This window comes from Eubalaena glacialis, chromosome 1 (genome assembly GCF_028564815.1).
Source record: "Eubalaena glacialis isolate mEubGla1 chromosome 1, mEubGla1.1.hap2.+ XY, whole genome shotgun sequence".
Classification (NCBI taxonomy): Eukaryota; Metazoa; Chordata; class Mammalia; order Artiodactyla; family Balaenidae; genus Eubalaena; species Eubalaena glacialis.
This window is the reverse complement of record NC_083716.1, coordinates 110,686,650-110,705,297: the sequence shown is the minus strand read 5'-3', so window position 1 is coordinate 110,705,297 and position 18,648 is coordinate 110,686,650. Positions and strand designations below refer to the sequence as shown.

The window sequence follows — 18,648 nt, the reverse complement described above, 5'->3', positions numbered from 1 at the left end:
TCTTCGCTGTCCTTGGGAAGAACAGCTGTCCTCCGACACCCCCTTGCTCCTGAGTGCAGGCTTTCAGCAAGGAGAGTCACCGTCTGTGTTCTTGTCCGGTTGTCCTGTTGAGGCCTGTGAACCTAGCCCTTGGGGGTAGGAAGAACTGCTGTTGGGGGATGAGTCACAGATCAGGAGACACCCTCCCAAGCCATCAGCAAGTCTGTGGGTTCTCCCTCCAAAATAAGTGTCCACGGTGTCCATTTCTTTCACTTTACTGCACCACTACCATACTGTATTTGGAAGACAGCTCCAGTCTCTTGACTTGTTCCACAGAGCAGCCAGAGAGGGAGCTCTAAATTAAAATATAAATCATACCATGTGCTGCTACTGATTCAAACCCTTCAGAAGCTTCTCTCGCAGTTAGCGAGACCCGCAAGACCGTGTGTGTTGGCCGCCCTATTCTCCACCTCCTGTCAGCGCTCCCTTTCCCTTGGTCTTTCCACTCCAGCCACGGTGGCTGTCTTGCTGTCTCTCCTTCCTGTCTCAGGGCCTTTGCACTTACTGTTCTTTTTACCTGGAATGTTCTCTTTGTTTTTCAAGGTATTGGCTCCCCAAACTTCAGATCTCAGTAAATGTTGCCTCCTCAGTGAGACTTCAGTTATTCCTTTCCAGCACTTATTGCCATCTGTCAGTGGCTTGGTTATCTGTTGGCTGCCTCCCATAGACCATGCACTGTGAGGGCAGCAGCTCTGTACCACCACTGTATCCCCAGTGTGTGCAGAGCATCTGCTGCAGGCTAGGTGCCCGGGGAGTGCCTGTGGAAGAATGAGTAGGGACCTGAAACTGAGCAGGAGGCCAGCTAGGCAGAAGGGAGCACTCCTGCTCTCTGGGGTCAGGACTTTGAGAAGGTGTTGTGTGATCCCAAGTGGTGAGTGCCTCTAGGTAGCAGCAGCCTGGGCAGATCTAGCCTGTGTCAGCCAGCCATGCGCCATGCTTCTTCTGAGTCCATTTCTCTTTTAAGTTTTCAGTAGAGTCTTATTTGAACCAGCTATCCTGGTTTCAGCTGTACTGCAGGGAAGAGTAGAGTGTCTTCACTGAGTTCTGGTATGCAAAAGGGATCCATATTTCTTAAGACCACAGTGGTGATGGCAGCTGAAATTAACACTTACTACCCGAAGTTCAGGGAGTCTAAGGGGACACAATTTGGTGCAGTGAGATTTAGCCGCCACCCACCCCCCCCCGGCCCCCGCACCATGGGAAGTATTCCATTGTGTATGTGGGCTACTACTCAGCCATGAAAAAGAATGAAATAATGCCATTTGCAGCAACATGGATGGATCTAGAGATTATCACACTAAATGAAGTAAGTCAGAAAGAAAAAGACACATACTGTATATCACTTATATGTGGAATCTAAAATATGACACAAATGAACTTATTTATAAAACAGAAACAGACTCACAGACATAGAAAACAAACTTAGAGTTACCAAAGGGTAAAGGGGGTGGGGGAGGGATAAACTAGGAGTTTGGGATTAGGAGATACATACTACTATATATAAAACAGATAAACAACAAGGTTCTACTGTACAGCACAGGATATTCAATATCCTGTAATAAAGCATAATGGAAAAATAAAAAAAAAATATATATATATAATTGTATATCCATGGAATATTAACTATAGGTTGCAAAGGAAGGAGTGAGAAGGTAGCAAGGAATATGATTAGTTCCATCCCATAGAAATTCTGTGAGAGTCAACTATAAACTATTAGAAGGACTGCATCTTTAAAAGTCATACAAAAATAATCAAGTGTAGGATAGAAAATATAACAGATTATTTTATATCAATTATATAATTTAACTCTTGCATCTTTGATTTGTCTTTCACTTTTTTTCAATTTAAGAAAGTATACTATATGATTTCCATGTGACTATTATTCTAACACTTTATATACTTCCCTTTTAGCCATGGATTCTAGTTGTCAATATCTCTCACATTAATATCTGTTAAAAAAATCATAAAATATATTCCTAATGGCCTATAAAAAAAAGTAAGCGTTCCCATATCAAACAAACAGAACAGGATAACCTATTTTAATTGGTTTGCAGAAGCCTCCAAAAGCCTTCAAAATTACGAAGTAGCTTCATTAAAATATTTATTGAAAAATGCTAATGAGAAATTAAAGACTCAAGAGGTACCTAAAAACAAAACAAGATAAAAACAGTAAGACTGATGTAATTTCTTTCTTTCTTTTTTTTTTTTTTTCTTTTGGGCCGCATTGCAAAGCTTGTGGGATCTTAGTTCCCTGACCAGGGAGCGAACCTGGGCCCTCAGCAGTGAGAGCACAGAGTCCTAACCACTGGACCCCGAGGGAATTTCCAAGACTGATGTAATTTCTATTGCTCCCCTCTATCCTCTTTTATTTGAGTGCTCATCCTGGTAATCCCTGTCTGTAGTGACCAGTTGAGAGAGGAAAGTAAAATTTCATGTCCCCTCCTGTCCAAATCCATACACACTGGTTATTGACTCTTTCTCCCCCAGGGACAACTGTTTGTCATTATCTAAGTCTTCCTTTTGGCTGTCTTTGGGAGTGGCTCTAAGATCTTGTGAGGATAATATCTTCTTCACCCTCTTTAAGAACACCTCCTAAATCCAATTCAGTACGGCCAGAAATATTTACTCTTTGTTCCAGCTGAAACCTGACAAGATATTTGAAAGGATTTAATAACTCTATGATCAGAAATTTGGCCAGATTGGAAGCCGATGTTCCCAGCCTGTTAGGACTTTTCTTAAGGCCTTCTCCCCTAAGCTAATTGTACCGAGAGAGGAAGAAAAATATTCCAACACAGGTGGATGGGTCTGACAGTCCTTTGATATCATTTAGGCAGCAATACAATTCTATGAGAAATTAAAAACAGCTGTCCTTGTTTTACAAGTCTAGTCCTTCCAGGATCAGAGGTGTGCTTCCAGAAACCACCAATCCTTGTTAACCAATCCTCAAACCTCCCTTATTCATCTCAAAAAGCTTTTAAATATTGGCCTTAGGAAACCAAAGTCCTTGGAGGAAACTGCATTCTTTTCCTGTGCCTTTAAGCTGTAAATATTAACTCTTATCTAGGCCATTTCTTTAAAGCACAATCTTCAGAGAGGTAATTCTAATCAGGAGAATGAAAGGGGGAAAGGTCATTTGAATTTAGACAAATGAAAAATCATGTGTCTTCTCCATAAATATTAGCAGAAAAAGCTTTAGCTATCTGAACAGAAGAACTTAACTTATTCCAATTGTTCTTTTATAAATAGTGATTTTCACATCATCATACCTGTCTCGTAACTAAAATTTTAAAACGAAGCTATGACGTCTCTGTTTGCATTTGTATAATATGTTCCTGTTTCTACATACACGTGTGGTTGATGTGTGTTATTTCCTACCTCTGGATGATATTACTAAAATTAATTTGTAAAAGAGCTCTATTCAGTTGCCTTAAAAACAAACAAGAACTTATATAAATTAAGGGTTGGTTATTCTAAAAACTCTCAGAAATATAAACTAACCCAAATGCTTTTCAGGTTCATGTGATCCGAGAAAATATTCAGTATTAAAGCTAGTTTAAGTTCGTTGGCTTAATTAAAACAGACATGTTTTTAGAGTTATCAACATTGACTATAATGCAGATAAACAACTTTTATTCTACCTGGGCTTACTAGTCAAATTCAGGTTATCTCTGTTGTAAAATATGTCAGCATCGATGAAATCTGCTTCCACCCAAGATGCTGAATCAAGACTTAATACTTCTCTTCTTCCCTTTCTTTCCTTTACTCTGGCATCGGCCTGGAAAGATAATGCCATCACCCATACCTCCCAGACCACTGCTAAAGGGAGTAACCTCTGGAATTTAGAACAACTTTTTATTTCAGACTAGAAGATTCTCTTCCCATTTGTGCTAAAAACCTGACTAACCCCTTACATGGAAGTAAACACAAATGAGAGTATGATTAGAAACCATTCCTTAATTCTTGGAGACACTGCAGATTCAGTTGCTAAGATACTGGCTGCCCGGCAAAGATCCTTATACTCTCTAACCAAAGTTGGATTATCTTTAAACTGAGCAAGGAGATGTCTGTGCTGTGGCCTACACCACCTGCTGCACCTGGATTGACACTTCTGGGGAAGCTGAAGTTTAGTCACATAAATCACTGAACAAGCCATTTGGCTTAAAAAGACCCTTCAATGGGGTCTTTTTTTGACTTATTTGATTTTGATTGGTTTGGGTCATGGGGACCATAGCTCCAAATGCTTTATGAACATTGGGAATTATCCTACTTATAATAATCATAATAACCTCTCTGGTGTGTTGTGTCCTCTCAAAAGCTTTAAATGCATGTTTGTAGTCACTAGCCACCAAGCAAATGATCTCCCTCAGATTGGAACACTGAAAAAGAAATGGAGGACGTGACCTACTTAAAAAATGTGAACCTGAAGTCGTGACCTGTGAATACCACAGATGTTCAGAAAAAAAAAAAAAAAACCCAAAAAGCAAAAATCAAGGATCAACGAAAGTTGTGAGAACCATAGAGTGGTATAATTGAGAGTGGTGCTACTGCCTTAAATTTTGATTACATATCTCAGGCAGAGATCAAAGGAGAATTGTTAAAAAAAAAAAAAAACCCCAAATGGAGACACTTGTGTTAAGCCCCAGTAAGATTTAATACCTGACCTAACTGCAGTTTCAGCCTCTCCCAGGAGTGGATTTTAAACCAATCAGTCTGGAATTTCCTGGTTAGTATTAGTGAGGTAAACTCCCTAAGATCCCTGCCTTTCCCTAAGGGAATGTAACCTTGCCTGAAACAATCTATTCTTTTACTTCTTTGTCATACCCTCTTTCTACCTATAAAAACTTTCCAATTTGTGCAGCTTCTCAGAGCACGTTTCTCCTTGCTACGTGGGATGCTGTCCGATTCATGAATTATTGAATAAAGGCAAATAGATCTTCAGTTTTACTCAGTTGAATTTTGTTTTTTAACACAAGTTGCAGCAAATAGAGAACATCAATAGATAGATAGTAATTATTTTTTGAAAATGGAAGTTCTAGAGTTGAAGAGTACAGTAACTAAAATAAAAAATTCACTAGAGGGTCTCAACAGTAGGTTTGAATTGGCAGGAAAAAAGAACCAGCACACTTGAAGAGATTGATAGAGATTATGCAAACTGAAAAGCACAATGAAAAAAAGAATGAAAAAAAATGAACACAGCCTCAGAGTAATAAGGAACAGTCCCCCAGCACCATTATCATTAGGTGGAAGGATTTCCTGGAGGGGGGGTACCAGGCAGAGACCTCCTTTCCCAGCCAGGAGCAAGTGGAGGAGCACCATTAACTGCGCCAACATATGTATAATGGGAGTAGCAGAAAGAGAAGAGAGAGAAAGAAGAAAAAAAAATTCAAAGAAATAATAGTTGAAAACTTCCAAAATTTACTGAGAAACAAAAATTTACATATCTAGGAAGCACAACAAATTCTAAGTAGGATAAATGGAAAGAGACCCACAAACAGACACATCATCTTAAATATGCTGAAAGCAAAAGACAAGGAGAAAATCTTGAAAGCAGCAAGAGCAAAATGATATATAACTTACAAGGGAACCCCAGAAAGATTAACAGCTGACTTCCCTGCAGAAGCTGTGGAGGCCAGAGGTGGTGGGATAATATTAAAAGTACTGAAAGAAAAAAATAAAAAGCCTCTTAACCAAGAGTCCTATATCCAGCAAAGCTATCTTTCAGAAACAAAGGCAGAATAGACTTTCTCAGATAAACTCGGAGAGAATTTGTTGCTAGCAGACCCAACTTACAAGAAATACCTAAGTTCTTCAGATTGAAAGCAAGTGACCCCAGATGGTAATTCAAATACACATGAACATAAATAGAGCACTAGCAAAGGTAATTATGTAATTATAAAAGATAAATTCCTATTTTTTTCCTTTTTTCTCTTAACTGATTTAAACACCAATTGTATAAAATAATATGTATCTAATGTATTGTTTGGCCTACAACATATAGAAATGTAATATATCTAGACTATATCTGCTAATACTAGCACAAAGGAGGTGGGTGGGAGCAAAGCTGTAATAGCTAGGAAAATAATGACAGATGGTAGAGTAATAATTTTAACAATGCATTGTTGGGTTTGTAACATTAATAGATGTAATATATGTATAACAGTAATACCACAAAGGGGAGAAAGGGAATAGAGCTATATAGGAATAATATTTCTATATGTTGCTGGAATTAAGCTAATATACATCTGAAGTTGATTCTAATAAGTTAAGATGTATATGATGAACAACAAGTTCTTACTATATGGGGAACTATATTCAATATATATATGATGTATACATATGTATAACTGTGTATACATATGTATAACTGTGTGTATACATATGTATAACTGAACGACTTTGCTGTACAGTAGAAATTAACACAACATTGTAAATCAACTATACTTCAATAAAATAAATTTTAAAAGATGTGTATGTTAAACCCGAGAGCAACCACTAAAAAGTACTCAAAAATATAGAAAATAAAAAGTAAAATGGCAGATGTAAATATAACTATATCAATAACAACACTAAATGTAAATGAATTAAACAATCCAATCAAAAGACAGAGTGTCAGGTGGATAAAAAGCACGATCCACCTATATGTTGTCTATAGGAGACACATTTTAGATTCAGACACAAATAACTTGAAAGTAAAAAGATGGAAAAAAGATATATCATGTAAAGAGCAACCACAAGAAAGCTGGAGTGGCTCTGTTGATATCAGATAAAATAGACTTTAAAACAAAAGACACTAGGGGGTGGAGTAAGAGGACATGGAGTTTGCATCACAACTAGGGCACCTACCAGACTCTGGTGGGGGACCTTGACACCCAAGAGGATGGAAGGAATCCCCAAGCAACCGGGTAGGATGTGGGGGTGAGCGAGGGGATAGGAGAAGTGGAGGTGGGATGGGACTGGCGCCCCTGAGGGCTGGCTGGGGGAGAGGAGAGGTTCCCACACCTGGAGAGGCCCACTGACCACGAGGGTATAAACGGGGATGGGGAGAGACCCTCGGGGGTTGAGAGGATTGGAGGGGAACACAGCTAGTGTTTCCTCTGCCCACTTGGGCTCTGGGGAGCCTGCTGGGGTCCCAGGCCTGATCCTTTGTGCTCCAAGGCCGCCTAAGCCCTGCCCCCAGACCCCCCAGTGGCTTATCTGGCCGTGTGGGTCCTAAGCCTAGACCCTGCCCCCACCTAAACCCCTCCCCTGCCTAAGGCCCGTCCCCCAGAGCCAAGGCCTTTTCTGGACTTTTTTTTGCTATTGTGGTCCTGCTTTACCTTCCAGTTGTTCTCTGATTTTTATTTTTATTTTTCCTAATATAGCTGTTAGTTTTCTAATTTTATTTTATTTTTTATTCCTTGTTATTGTTCTGTTCCTATTTTTTTTTTTTTTTTTTTGCCGTGCCACGTGGTTGGCAGGATCTTGGTTCATGGGCCAGGGGTTGGGCCTGAGCTCCTGTGGTGTGAGCACTGAGTCTGAACCACTGGACTAACAGAGAACCTCAGACCCCAGGGAATATTAATCAGTGTGAGCTCTCCCAGAGGTCCTCATCCCAGCATCAAGATCCGGCTCTACCCAACTGCCTGCAAACTCCAGTGCTGGATGCCTCAGGCCAAACACCAAGTAAGAAAGGAACACAGTCCCACCCATCAAAAAAAATGAGATGACAAAAAAATATGTTACAGATGAAGGAGCAAGGTAAAAACCTACAAGACCAAATAAATGAAGAGGAAATAGGCAACCTACCTGAAAAAGAATTCAGAGTAATGATAGTAAAGATGATCTGATATCTCAGAAATAGAATGGAGGCATGGATCGAGAAAATACAAGAAATGTTTAACAAGGACCTAGAAGAACTAAAGAACAAACAAACAGAGATGAACAACACAATAACTGAAATGAAAAATACACTAGAAGGAATCAATAGCAGAATAACCGAGGCAGAAGAATGAATAAGTGAGATGGAAGATAGAATGGTGGAAATAACTGCTGAGGAGCAGAATAAAGAAAAAAGAATGAAAAGAATTGAAGACAGTCTCAGAGACCTCTGGGACAACACTAAATGTACCAATATTCGAATTACAGGGGTCCCAGAAGAAGAAGACAAGAAAAAGAAAGGGTCTGAGAAGATATTTAAAAAGATTATAGTCAAAAACTTCCCTAACATGGGAAAGGAAATAGCCACCCAAATCCAGGAAGCGCAGAGAGTCCCATACATGATAAACCCTAGAAGAAACACACCGAGACACATATTAATCAAACTAACAAAAATTAAATTCAAAGAAAAAATATTAAAAGCAGCAAGGGAAAATCAAAAAACAACACACAAGGGAATCCCCATAAGGTTATCAGCTGATTTTTTCAGTAGAAACTCTGCAGGCCAGAAGGGAGGGGCAGGATATATTTAAAGTGATGGAAGGGAAAAATCTATAACCAAGATTACTGAGGGATCTCATTCAGATTCGACAGAGAAATCAAAAGCAAGCCAAGAGAATTCAGCACCACCAAACCAGCTTTAAAACAAATGCTAAAGGAACTTCAATAGGCGGGAAACACAAGAGAAAAAAAAGACCCACAAAAACAAACCCAAAACAATTAAGAAAATGGTAATAGGAACATACATATCGATAATTACCTTAAATGTAAATGGATTAAATGCTCCAACCAAAAGACAGAGACTGGCTGAATGGATACAAAAATAAGACCCGTATATATGCTGTCTACAAGAGACCAACTTCAGACCTAGGGATACATACAGACTGAAAGTGAGGGGATGGAAGAAGATATTCCATGCAAATGGAAATTAAAAGAAAGCTGGAGTAGCAATACTCATACCAGATAAAATAGACTTTAAAATAAAGACTGTTACAAGAGATAAGGAATGACACTACATAACGATCAAGGGATCAATCCAAGAAGAAGATATAACAATTATAAATATTTATACACCCAACATAGGAGCACCTCAATAGATAAGGCAAATGCTAACAGCCATAAAAGGAGAAATCGACAGTAACACAGTAATAGTGGGGGACTTTAACACCCCACTTACACCAATGGACAGATCATCCAGACAGAAAATAAATAAGGAAACACAAGCTTTAAATGACACAATAGACCAGATAGATTTAATTGATATTTATAGAACATTCCACCCAAAAGTGGCCAAATACACTTTCTTCTCAAGTGCACATGGAACATTCGCCAGGATAGATAACACCTTGGGTCACAAATCAAGCCTTGGAAAATTTAAGAGAATTGAAAGTGTATCAAGCATCTTTTCTGACCGCATGCTATGAGATTAGAAATCAATTACAGGAAAAAAACTGTAAAAACCACAAACACATGGAGGCTAAACAGGGCACTGCTAAATAACCAAGAGATCACTGAAAAAATCGAAGAGGAAAGAGGAAATTTTAAAAATACATAGAAACAAATGCCAACAAAAACATGATGACCCAAAACCTACTGGATTCAGCAAAAAGCAGTTTTAAGAGGGAAGTTTATGGCAATTCAATCTCACCTCAAGAAACAAGAAAAATCTCAAATAAACAATCTAACCTTACACCTAAGCAAATAGAGAAAGAACAAACAAAACCCAAAATCAGTAGAAGGAAAGAAATCATAAAGATCAGAGCAGAAGTAAGTCAAATAGAAATGAAGAAAACAATAGCAAAGATGAATAAAACTAAAAGTTTGTTCTTTGAGAATATAAACAAAATTGATAAACCTTTAGCCAGCGTCATCAAGAAAAAAGGGAAGGGCTTCCCTTGTGGCACAGTGGTTAAGAATCCGCCTGCCAATGCAGGGCACATGGTTTCGAGCCCTGGCCTGGGAAGATCCCACATGCTGTGGAGCAACTAAGCCCGTGCGCCATAACTACTGAGCCCATGTGCCACAACTACTGAGCCCAATGCACCACAACTACTGAGCCCAACATGCCAGGGCTTCGCCTATCTGGAGCCCATGCTCTGTAACAAGAGAAGCCACCGCAATGGGAAGCCCGTGCACTGCAGCAAAGAGTGGCCCCTGCTTGCTGCAACTAGAGAAAGCCCATGTGCAGCAACAAAGACTCAATGCAGCAAAAAATAAATAAATAAATAAATTTATTAAAAAAGAAAAAGAAAAAAGGAAGAGGACACAAATCAATAAAATTAGAAATGAAAAGGAAGAAATTACAACTGACACTGCAGAAATGCAAAGGACCATAAGGACTACTACAAGCAACTATATGCCAATAAAATGGACAACGTGGAAGAAATAGCCAAGTTCTTGGAAAGGTACAACTTTCCAGAATGAACCAGGAAGCATTAGAAAATATAAACAGACCAACCACAAGTAATGAAATTGAAACTGTAATTAAAAATCTTCCAACAAACAAAAGTCCAGGACCAGATGACTTCACAGGTGAATTCTATGAAACATTTAGAGAAGAGCTAACACCTATCCTTCTCAAACTCTTCCAAAATATAGCAGAGGGAGGAACACTCCCAAACTCATTCTACAAGGCCACCATCACCCTGATACCAAAACCAGACAAAGATGTCACACACACACACACAAAAATTACAGGCCAATATCACATATATGCAAAAATCCTCAACAAAACACTAACAAACAGAATCCAACAACACACTAAAAGGATCATACACAATGATCAAGTGGGACTTATCCCAGGAATGCAAGGATTCTTCAATATATGCAAATCAATCAATGTGATACACCATATTAACAAATTAAAGAATAAAAACCATATGATCATCTCACTAGATGCAGAAAATGCTTTTGACAAAATTCAACACCATTTATGATAAAAACTCTCCAGAAAGTGGGCATAGAGGGAATCTACCTCAACATAAAGAGGCCATATATGACAAACCCACAGCAAACATCATTCTCAATGGTGAAAAACTGAGAGCATTTCCTCTAAGATCAGGAACAAAACAAGGATGTCCATTCTCACCACTATTATTCAACATAGTTTTGGAAGTCCTAGCCACGGCAATCAGAGAAGAAAAAGAAGTAAAAGGAATAGAAATTGGAAAAGAAGAAATAAAACCATCACTGTTTGCACATGACATGATACTATACATAGAAAATCCTAAAGATGCCACCAGAAAACTACTAGAGTTAATCAATCAATTTGGTAAAGTTACAAGATACAAAATTAATGCACAGGAATCTCCTGCATTCCTATACACTAACAACGAAAGATCAGAAAGAGAAATTAAGGAAACAATCCCATTTACCATCGCAACAAAAAGAATAAAATACCTAGGATAAATCTACCTAAGGAGGCAAAAGATTTGTACTCAGGAAACTATAAAACACTGATGAAAGAAATCAAAGGTGACGCAGACAGATGGAGAAATATACCATGTTCTTGGATTGGAAGAATCAATATTGTGAAAATGACTATACTACCCAAAGCAATCTACATATTCAATGCAATCCCTATCAAATTACCAGTGGCATTCTTTGCAGAATTAGGAGAAAAAAATCTTACAATTTGTATGGAAACACAAAAGACCCTGAATAGCCAAAGCAATCTTGAGAAACAAAAACAGAGCTGGAGGAATCAGGCTCCCTGACTTCAGACGATACTACAAAGGTACAGTGATCAAGACAGCATGGTACTGGCACAAAACAGAAATATGGATCGATGGAACAGGATAGAAAGCCCAGAGATAAACCCACACACCTACGGACACCTAATCTATGACAAAGGAGGCAAGAATATAAAACGGAGAAAAGAGAGCCTTTTCAATAAATGGTGCTGGGAAAACTGGACAGCTACATGTTAAAGTATGAAATTAGAACACTCCCTAACACCATACACAAGAATAAACTCAAAATGGATTAATGACCTAAATGTAAAGCTAGACACCATAAAACTCTTAGAGGAAAACATAGGCAGGACACTCTTTGACATAAATTGCAGCAGGATCTTTTTTGACCCACCTCCTAGAGTAATGGAAAAAAAAAAAAAAACCAAATGGGACCTAATGAAACTTAAAAGCTCTTGCACAACCAAGGAAACCATAAACAAGACAAAAAGACAACCTTCAGAATGGGAGAAAATATTTGCAAATGAAGCAACTGACAAAGGATTAATCTCCAAAATATACAAACAGCTCATGCAGCTCAACACCAAAAAAACAAACAACCAAATCAAAAAATGGGTGGAAGACCTAAATAGACATTTCTCCAAAGAAGGCTTACAGATGGCCAACAAGTACACAAAAAGATGCTCAACATCACTAATTATTAGAGAAATGCAAATCAAAACTACAATGAGGTATCACCTCACATTGGTCAGAATGGCCATCATCAAAAAATAAACAATAAATGCTGGAGAGGGTGTGGAGAAAAGGGAATCTTCTTGCACTGTTGGTGGGAATGTAAATTGATACAGCCACTGTGGAGAACAGTATGGAGGTTCCATAAAAAACTAAAAAGGGAACTACCATATGACCCAGCAATCCCACTACTGGGCATATATCCTGAGAAAACTGTAATTCAAAAGGACACATGTACCACAATGTTCATTTAAGCACTATCTGCAATAGCCAGGAAATAGAAACAACCTAAATGTTCAATGACTGTTGAATGGATAAAGAAGATGTGGTACCTGTATACAATGGAATATTACTCAGTCCTAAAAAGGAACGAAATTGGGTCATTTGTAGAGATGTGGATGGACCTACAGTCTGTCATACAGAGTGAAGTAAGTCAGGAAGAGAAAAACAAATATCATATATTAATGCATATATGTGGAATCCAGAAAAATGGTACAGATGAACCTAGTTCCAGTGCAGGAATAGAGACGCAGATGTAGAGATCGGACATGTGGACGCAGTGGAGGAAGGGGAGGGTGGGATGAGCTAGAAGATTAGATTTGACATAAATACACTACCATGTGTAAAACAGATAGCTAGTGGGAACCTGCTATAAATCACAGGAAGCTCAGCTTGGTGCTCTGTGATGACATAGATGGGTGGGATGGGGGGGTGGTGGGAGAGAGGTTTAAGAGGGAGGGGATATATGTATACATATAGCTGATTCACTTCATCGTATAGCAGAAAGGAACACAGCACTGTAAAGCAGTTATACTCCAATTAAAAAATTAAAAAAAAACAAAAGACACTAGAGACAAAGAAGGGCATTTTATAACAATAAAAGGGTTAATCCATCAGGAAGATATAAGTACAAATATATATCCACCTACCTAATAACAGAGCACTAAAGTACATAAAGCAAAAACTGACAGAAATGAAGGGAGAAATAGATAATTCAACAATAACAGTTGGAGGTTTATGCCCAACTTTCAATAATGGATAGAGCAACTATACAGAAGATCAAGGAAGTAGAATATTTGACCTACACCATAAACCATTTAGGCATAATAGTCATATATAGAACAGAGTATACTTTCCAACAATAACAGAGTATACTTTCTTCTCAAGTGTATATGGAACATTCTCCAGGCTACACCATGTGTTAGTCCATAAAACAAACTTCCACAAATTTAAAAGTATGGAAATAATACAAAATGTATTCTTTGACCACAATGGAATGAAATTAGAAATCAATAATAAGGGAAATTTGAGAAACTCACAAATATGTGAAAATTAAATAACAAACTCCTAAATAATTAATGGGTCCAAGAAGAAATCAAAAGAAAAATTGGAAAATACCTTGAAATAAATGAAAATGAAGACAAAATATGCCCAAAGTTATGAAGACAGGTAAAGCAGTGCTCAGAGGGAAATTTATAGCTGCAAATACCTGTATTAAGAAAGAAGAAAAATCTCAAATCAACAACTGGATCTGCACCTAATGACACAGGGAAAAAAAGAGCAAAACTAAACCTAAAACAAGCACAAGGAAGGAAACAATACAGATTAGAGTAGGAGTTAGTAGAGGCACAATGGAGAACAGAAATATTGAGAAACAGAAATAGAGACTAGAGAAAAAAACAGAAAATAAAAGAAACCAAATGCTGATTCTTCGGGAAAAGCAACAGAATTGACAGACCTTTAGCTGGTTTGACCAAGTGAAAGAAGGGGACTCATTACCAGAATCAGAAATGAAAGAAGGGTCATTACTTCTGACTTTGCAGAGTAAAAAGGATTATAAGAGAAGACTGAACAACTGTACACCAACAGTTAGATGACTTAGATAAAATGGACAAATTCCTAGAAAGATGCAAACTACCAAAACCTACTTAAGAGAAATAGACAATCTGAATAGCTCTATAACAAGTAAAGAGATTGAATCAGTAATAACAAGACTGCCTACAAAGAAAAGCCCACACCCAATTGGCTTCACCCCTGAATTCTACCAAACATTGAAAAAAGAATTAATACCAATTCTTCACAAACTATTGAAGAAAACAGAAGATGAGGGAAGATTTCCCAAATTATTTTATGAGGCCAAAACCAGACAAAGACATTAAAAGAAAAGAAAATTACAGACCAATATCTCTTATGGATATGAATGCAAAAATCTTTGACAAAATACTAGCAAACCAAATTCAGCAAAATATAATGAGAATTACATGTCTTGACCAAGCGAGATTTATCTCAGAAATGCAAGGGTTGTTTAACATCTGAAAATCAATTAATGTAATACACCACATCACCACATCAAGAATAAAGAACAAAAGTTGCATGATTATCTCAATAGACAGGACAAGCATTTGACAAAAATCCAACACTCTCTTGTGACAAAAAAAACTTGACAAACTAGGACTATAGGAACTTTATTTACACAATAAAGGGCATCTATGAAAAACCCTCAGCTAACATCATACTTAATGGTGAAGATGGGATGCTTTCCCCCTAAAATCAGGGAAAAAAGTAAGTATGTCCATTCTTGCCATTTTTATTCAAATGTACAGTACTGGAGGCTCTACTCAGGGCACTTAGGCAAGAAAAAAAAGACATCCAAATGGGAAAGGAAGAAGTAAAACTGTCTCTACTTATAGATAACATGATCTGGTGTGTAGAAAATCCTAAGGAATCCATTAAAAAACTAGAACTAATGAGTTCAGCAAGGTTGCAGGATACAAGACCAATATACAAAAGTCAATTGTATTTCTGTGCACTTTTAATGACCAGTCTGAAAATGGAATTCAGGAGACAATTTCATTCACAATGCATCAAAAATTATATAAAGCACTTAGGAATGAATTTTTCAAAGGAAGTACAAATTTGTATTCTGAAAATGACAGAATGTTGTTGAAAGAAACAAAAGATCTAAATAAATGGGAAAAAAGTCCTATGTTCATAGATCAGAAAACTCAACATTGTTAAGATGACAGTGCTCTCCAAACTCATGTACAGATTCAATAAAATCCTCATCAGAATCTCAACTGATATCTTTGTAGAAATTGACAACCTGATTCTAAAAGTCATATGGAATTGCAAGGGACTCAGAATAGCTAAGACATTCCTGAAAAAAAAGGGGAAAGTAGGAAGACTCCACTTTCTGATTTCAAACCTTACTACAAAGTAATGGTAAACGAGACAGTGTGGTACTAGTACAAGAATAGACATATATCAGTGGAATACAGTTGACAGTCCAGGAATAAATCCATACATCTATGATCAGCTTACTTTCGACAGGGGGGTCAAGACCATTCAAAGGGAAAAAGAGTCTTTTCAACAAATGTTCTGGAGTTGCAGAGGGCTTTACGTGATGCTGTGTGCAGCCATCATGCTAGGGGCTCACAGAGTCATATCTGGCCCTGCTGGCTCCACTCAGAGAAGAGTGGGTGTGGTGGAGTTTATCCTGGGCACTGACTTGTGGGGCAGAGGGTGGCATGCTCCCACATCAGGCTAATTCATGACTACTCCACCAAACGTAGAGAAGAAGTGCTGGAAAGAGGCAAACTTCTCGCTGGGACTGCTTAAAGCTCCCGCACCAAGGTGACTGAACCCATGATACACATTATAGGAAAGCTTAACGTTTCCTGCTTCAGCTATGCTTGAAGGATTTTAAGAGGAACCTGTAACAGTCTCTGAAAGCATGTTGTCTCAAGTGCTAGCTGACAACAAGCCATTGCTGGCGAAGAATTGACGTCTGTAAAGATAAGCAAATAGAGAAATTTCACCTATAAAAAAGTTACCAGTTAAAAGAAAAGCATATGAATTTGGAAATGAATTTATAAAACATGAACAGGAGAAAATTTTACAAAACTCCCAACTTTCTGTTTTTAATGAACTTCTAGAGGACATTGGAAATAATGTATGGAAATTAAAAACATGATCACTGAATCACAAATATTAATGAAGGCAATGAACAGCAGATGAGGTAAAACCAGAAAAGCAAAGCAGAAGATAAAACTGAGATATTCTCCCAGAACAGAGAGGAAAAGGATAAAATAATGAAAATAATGAGAGATTCTGGGGATAGAACCTGGGAATACAATCCGTAGAAAGAAACCCCAGAAGTTTGGAATAGAGCAGTTGGAGTGGAAGCAATAATTGAAGAAAAGAAAGCTTTCCTAAGCTAAATACAGAGACCCAAGCTAGCCCCTCATATTAATCTGATGAATACAGGAATTATACTCTTTTTTTTAAATAAAAAGAAGTATGAGATAGACAAATGGAGGGAAGTGCCCAATTTCTCACCCCCACATGAAGGGCAGCTACAGCCAGAGCCCTGACCTTTGACTTCCAGAGCAGTGTCCCTCAGCATGCAGGCATGCTGAGGGACATGTGACATTGAGGTTTTAAAAATCTCTTATTCTACAATGAATATATCTGCCAATTAATTCAAATGAGGCTCTGAAATAATAGGAACAGATGATTATTAAGCTTGAACTTGTAAGAAGTTTCTAACTTCAAAAGCCAAAATCAGCCTTGAAGATTATTCCAGGAAAAATGCTACTCTCACCCGTTACTGTCTCTTCCATGAGCCTCTAAACTATTCCATGACTTAATGAAGAGTTTATGTTAGAACTATCTTTTCCCATGAAAGGATTCTTTCAGCAGATGTCAAACACATTTTCATGACTTTGCTTATTGTGAATTTAAGATTACAACCATATCTGGGGAAGATTAAAATCCACTGCATGATGCAGCATAAGCACAGACATTTGCTAATGGAAAACAATCATGGCTACTGGCTAATTTGAGTAGCCAGCTCCCCCAGGACCAGCACCCAGTATGCACTGAGTCAGATTCAGAGGTCAGGACTTATGTCTGTATCAGAGCTGACTCCTCAGCACAGCATATGCCACACTCTAATGATCAGGGCCCAGCCACTATTCTCCCATATCATCTTTTGCTAACCTCACCTGCTTTCTACAGGTCTTTAGCTCCAATAGGATCAAACTACAGACATCCTTGAATGCCAGCCCTGTCCCTACTCCCCAAGTCTGGAAAAGTACATGTTTGGCAGGTGTAGCTATTTTGTTTTTTCAACCCTGTCTAAGGCTTTTACTCTTCTTTATCCTTTTTAAACACCAGATTTGGCCTCTTCCTTCAGCCAGCTGGATGCCTTTAAACCATAAGGTTTCCATCTAACATAATCTGCACCTGTTCAAGACCTGAGACCCAACATCTGTCCTTGCACGAGGAGCCTTGAGCATTTTCACTCTGTCCAGCTGTTCCTGGGTTAAGTACAGGAAGGGTGGTAGCTGTGCATGAGGATGCCCCATCCTGGCCCTCACTGGGTCCCAGTTTCCTTCTGGCACAAAAATCAGCCCTTTTATGGACAAATATGTGATGTGATGCTGCTTGCCATAGTTTTGGGAAAGGGACTCAGAAAGGCTGCCATAAAACTCAAGGAAGAGGCTTGTCCCCCAGAAGGGAAAACACCCAGGTTTCATCACTAGATTAGACAACTCTCTCTCTGTAATTATTTCTTCTGTAAGTTATACCCTATTACAAGTTTCAAGGGATGGTCAGTAGTTCTGCTCAAAATAAATGAATGGAGCCAGGTTTAGGGATTCAGTAATGGAATCTTCCTCAAGCCAAGAATTCCCTTTATGAGAGTGCTAGGGACCTCTTCCTAATTGAAGGAGTTAAAGACAATGGTTTATTTCTCACATTCAAGCTACTTCCGCCAGACAAGTAAACACAGCTGTCAACAACATGCTCTCACGTCTTGTCCTTTTTGCCAGGACACCGGAGTGTGAAGGAAAAGAGAGAGGCATGTAACTCACCAATGTCAGGTATGGCCTCTGGCCAGCCCATGTGGTTCAGTCCTGTCGGGGCGCTCTGGGAGAATGGATGGCTTCTTCTAGGGAGATTCAAAGACTCTGGAGAGGTAATGGTTATCTTCCTCCAACACTGGGAGAGGAGGAAAGAGGCAGAGAGTAAATGAAGAAAAGAGATAACATGTTGTCATTGCCACATTATAATTTTTCTAATTGCCCAGGACTTTGCCATGAGCAGAGCATGCAGCCAAAATGCACACAGCTCTGGGAGGTGCCATTCATTTCAAAATCCATGGAAAAAAGAGAAGTTTCTCTTGTTGTCAGTAGTCTGCAACCTGTATGGTCATAGGTGGCAACCATGGCAGAATAGGTTGTCATTCAACAATGTGAAATGAGGACTG

The 18,648-nt window shown here is 38.5% G+C and overlaps 1 protein-coding gene across 1 annotated transcript in view; it reads right to left on the bottom strand.

Moving 5' to 3' along the window:
* Positions 1 to 18,344, bottom strand: part of ARHGEF4 (Rho guanine nucleotide exchange factor 4) — a 99,239-nt gene extending 80,895 nt beyond the window's left edge. The window contains 1 exon segment of the mRNA XM_061199037.1: positions 18,254 to 18,344. Within this exon segment, the coding sequence (XP_061055020.1) occupies positions 18,254 to 18,284 (31 nt within the window). The 5' untranslated portion in view covers positions 18,285 to 18,344.
* Positions 18,345 to 18,648: the final 304 nt, after the last annotated feature.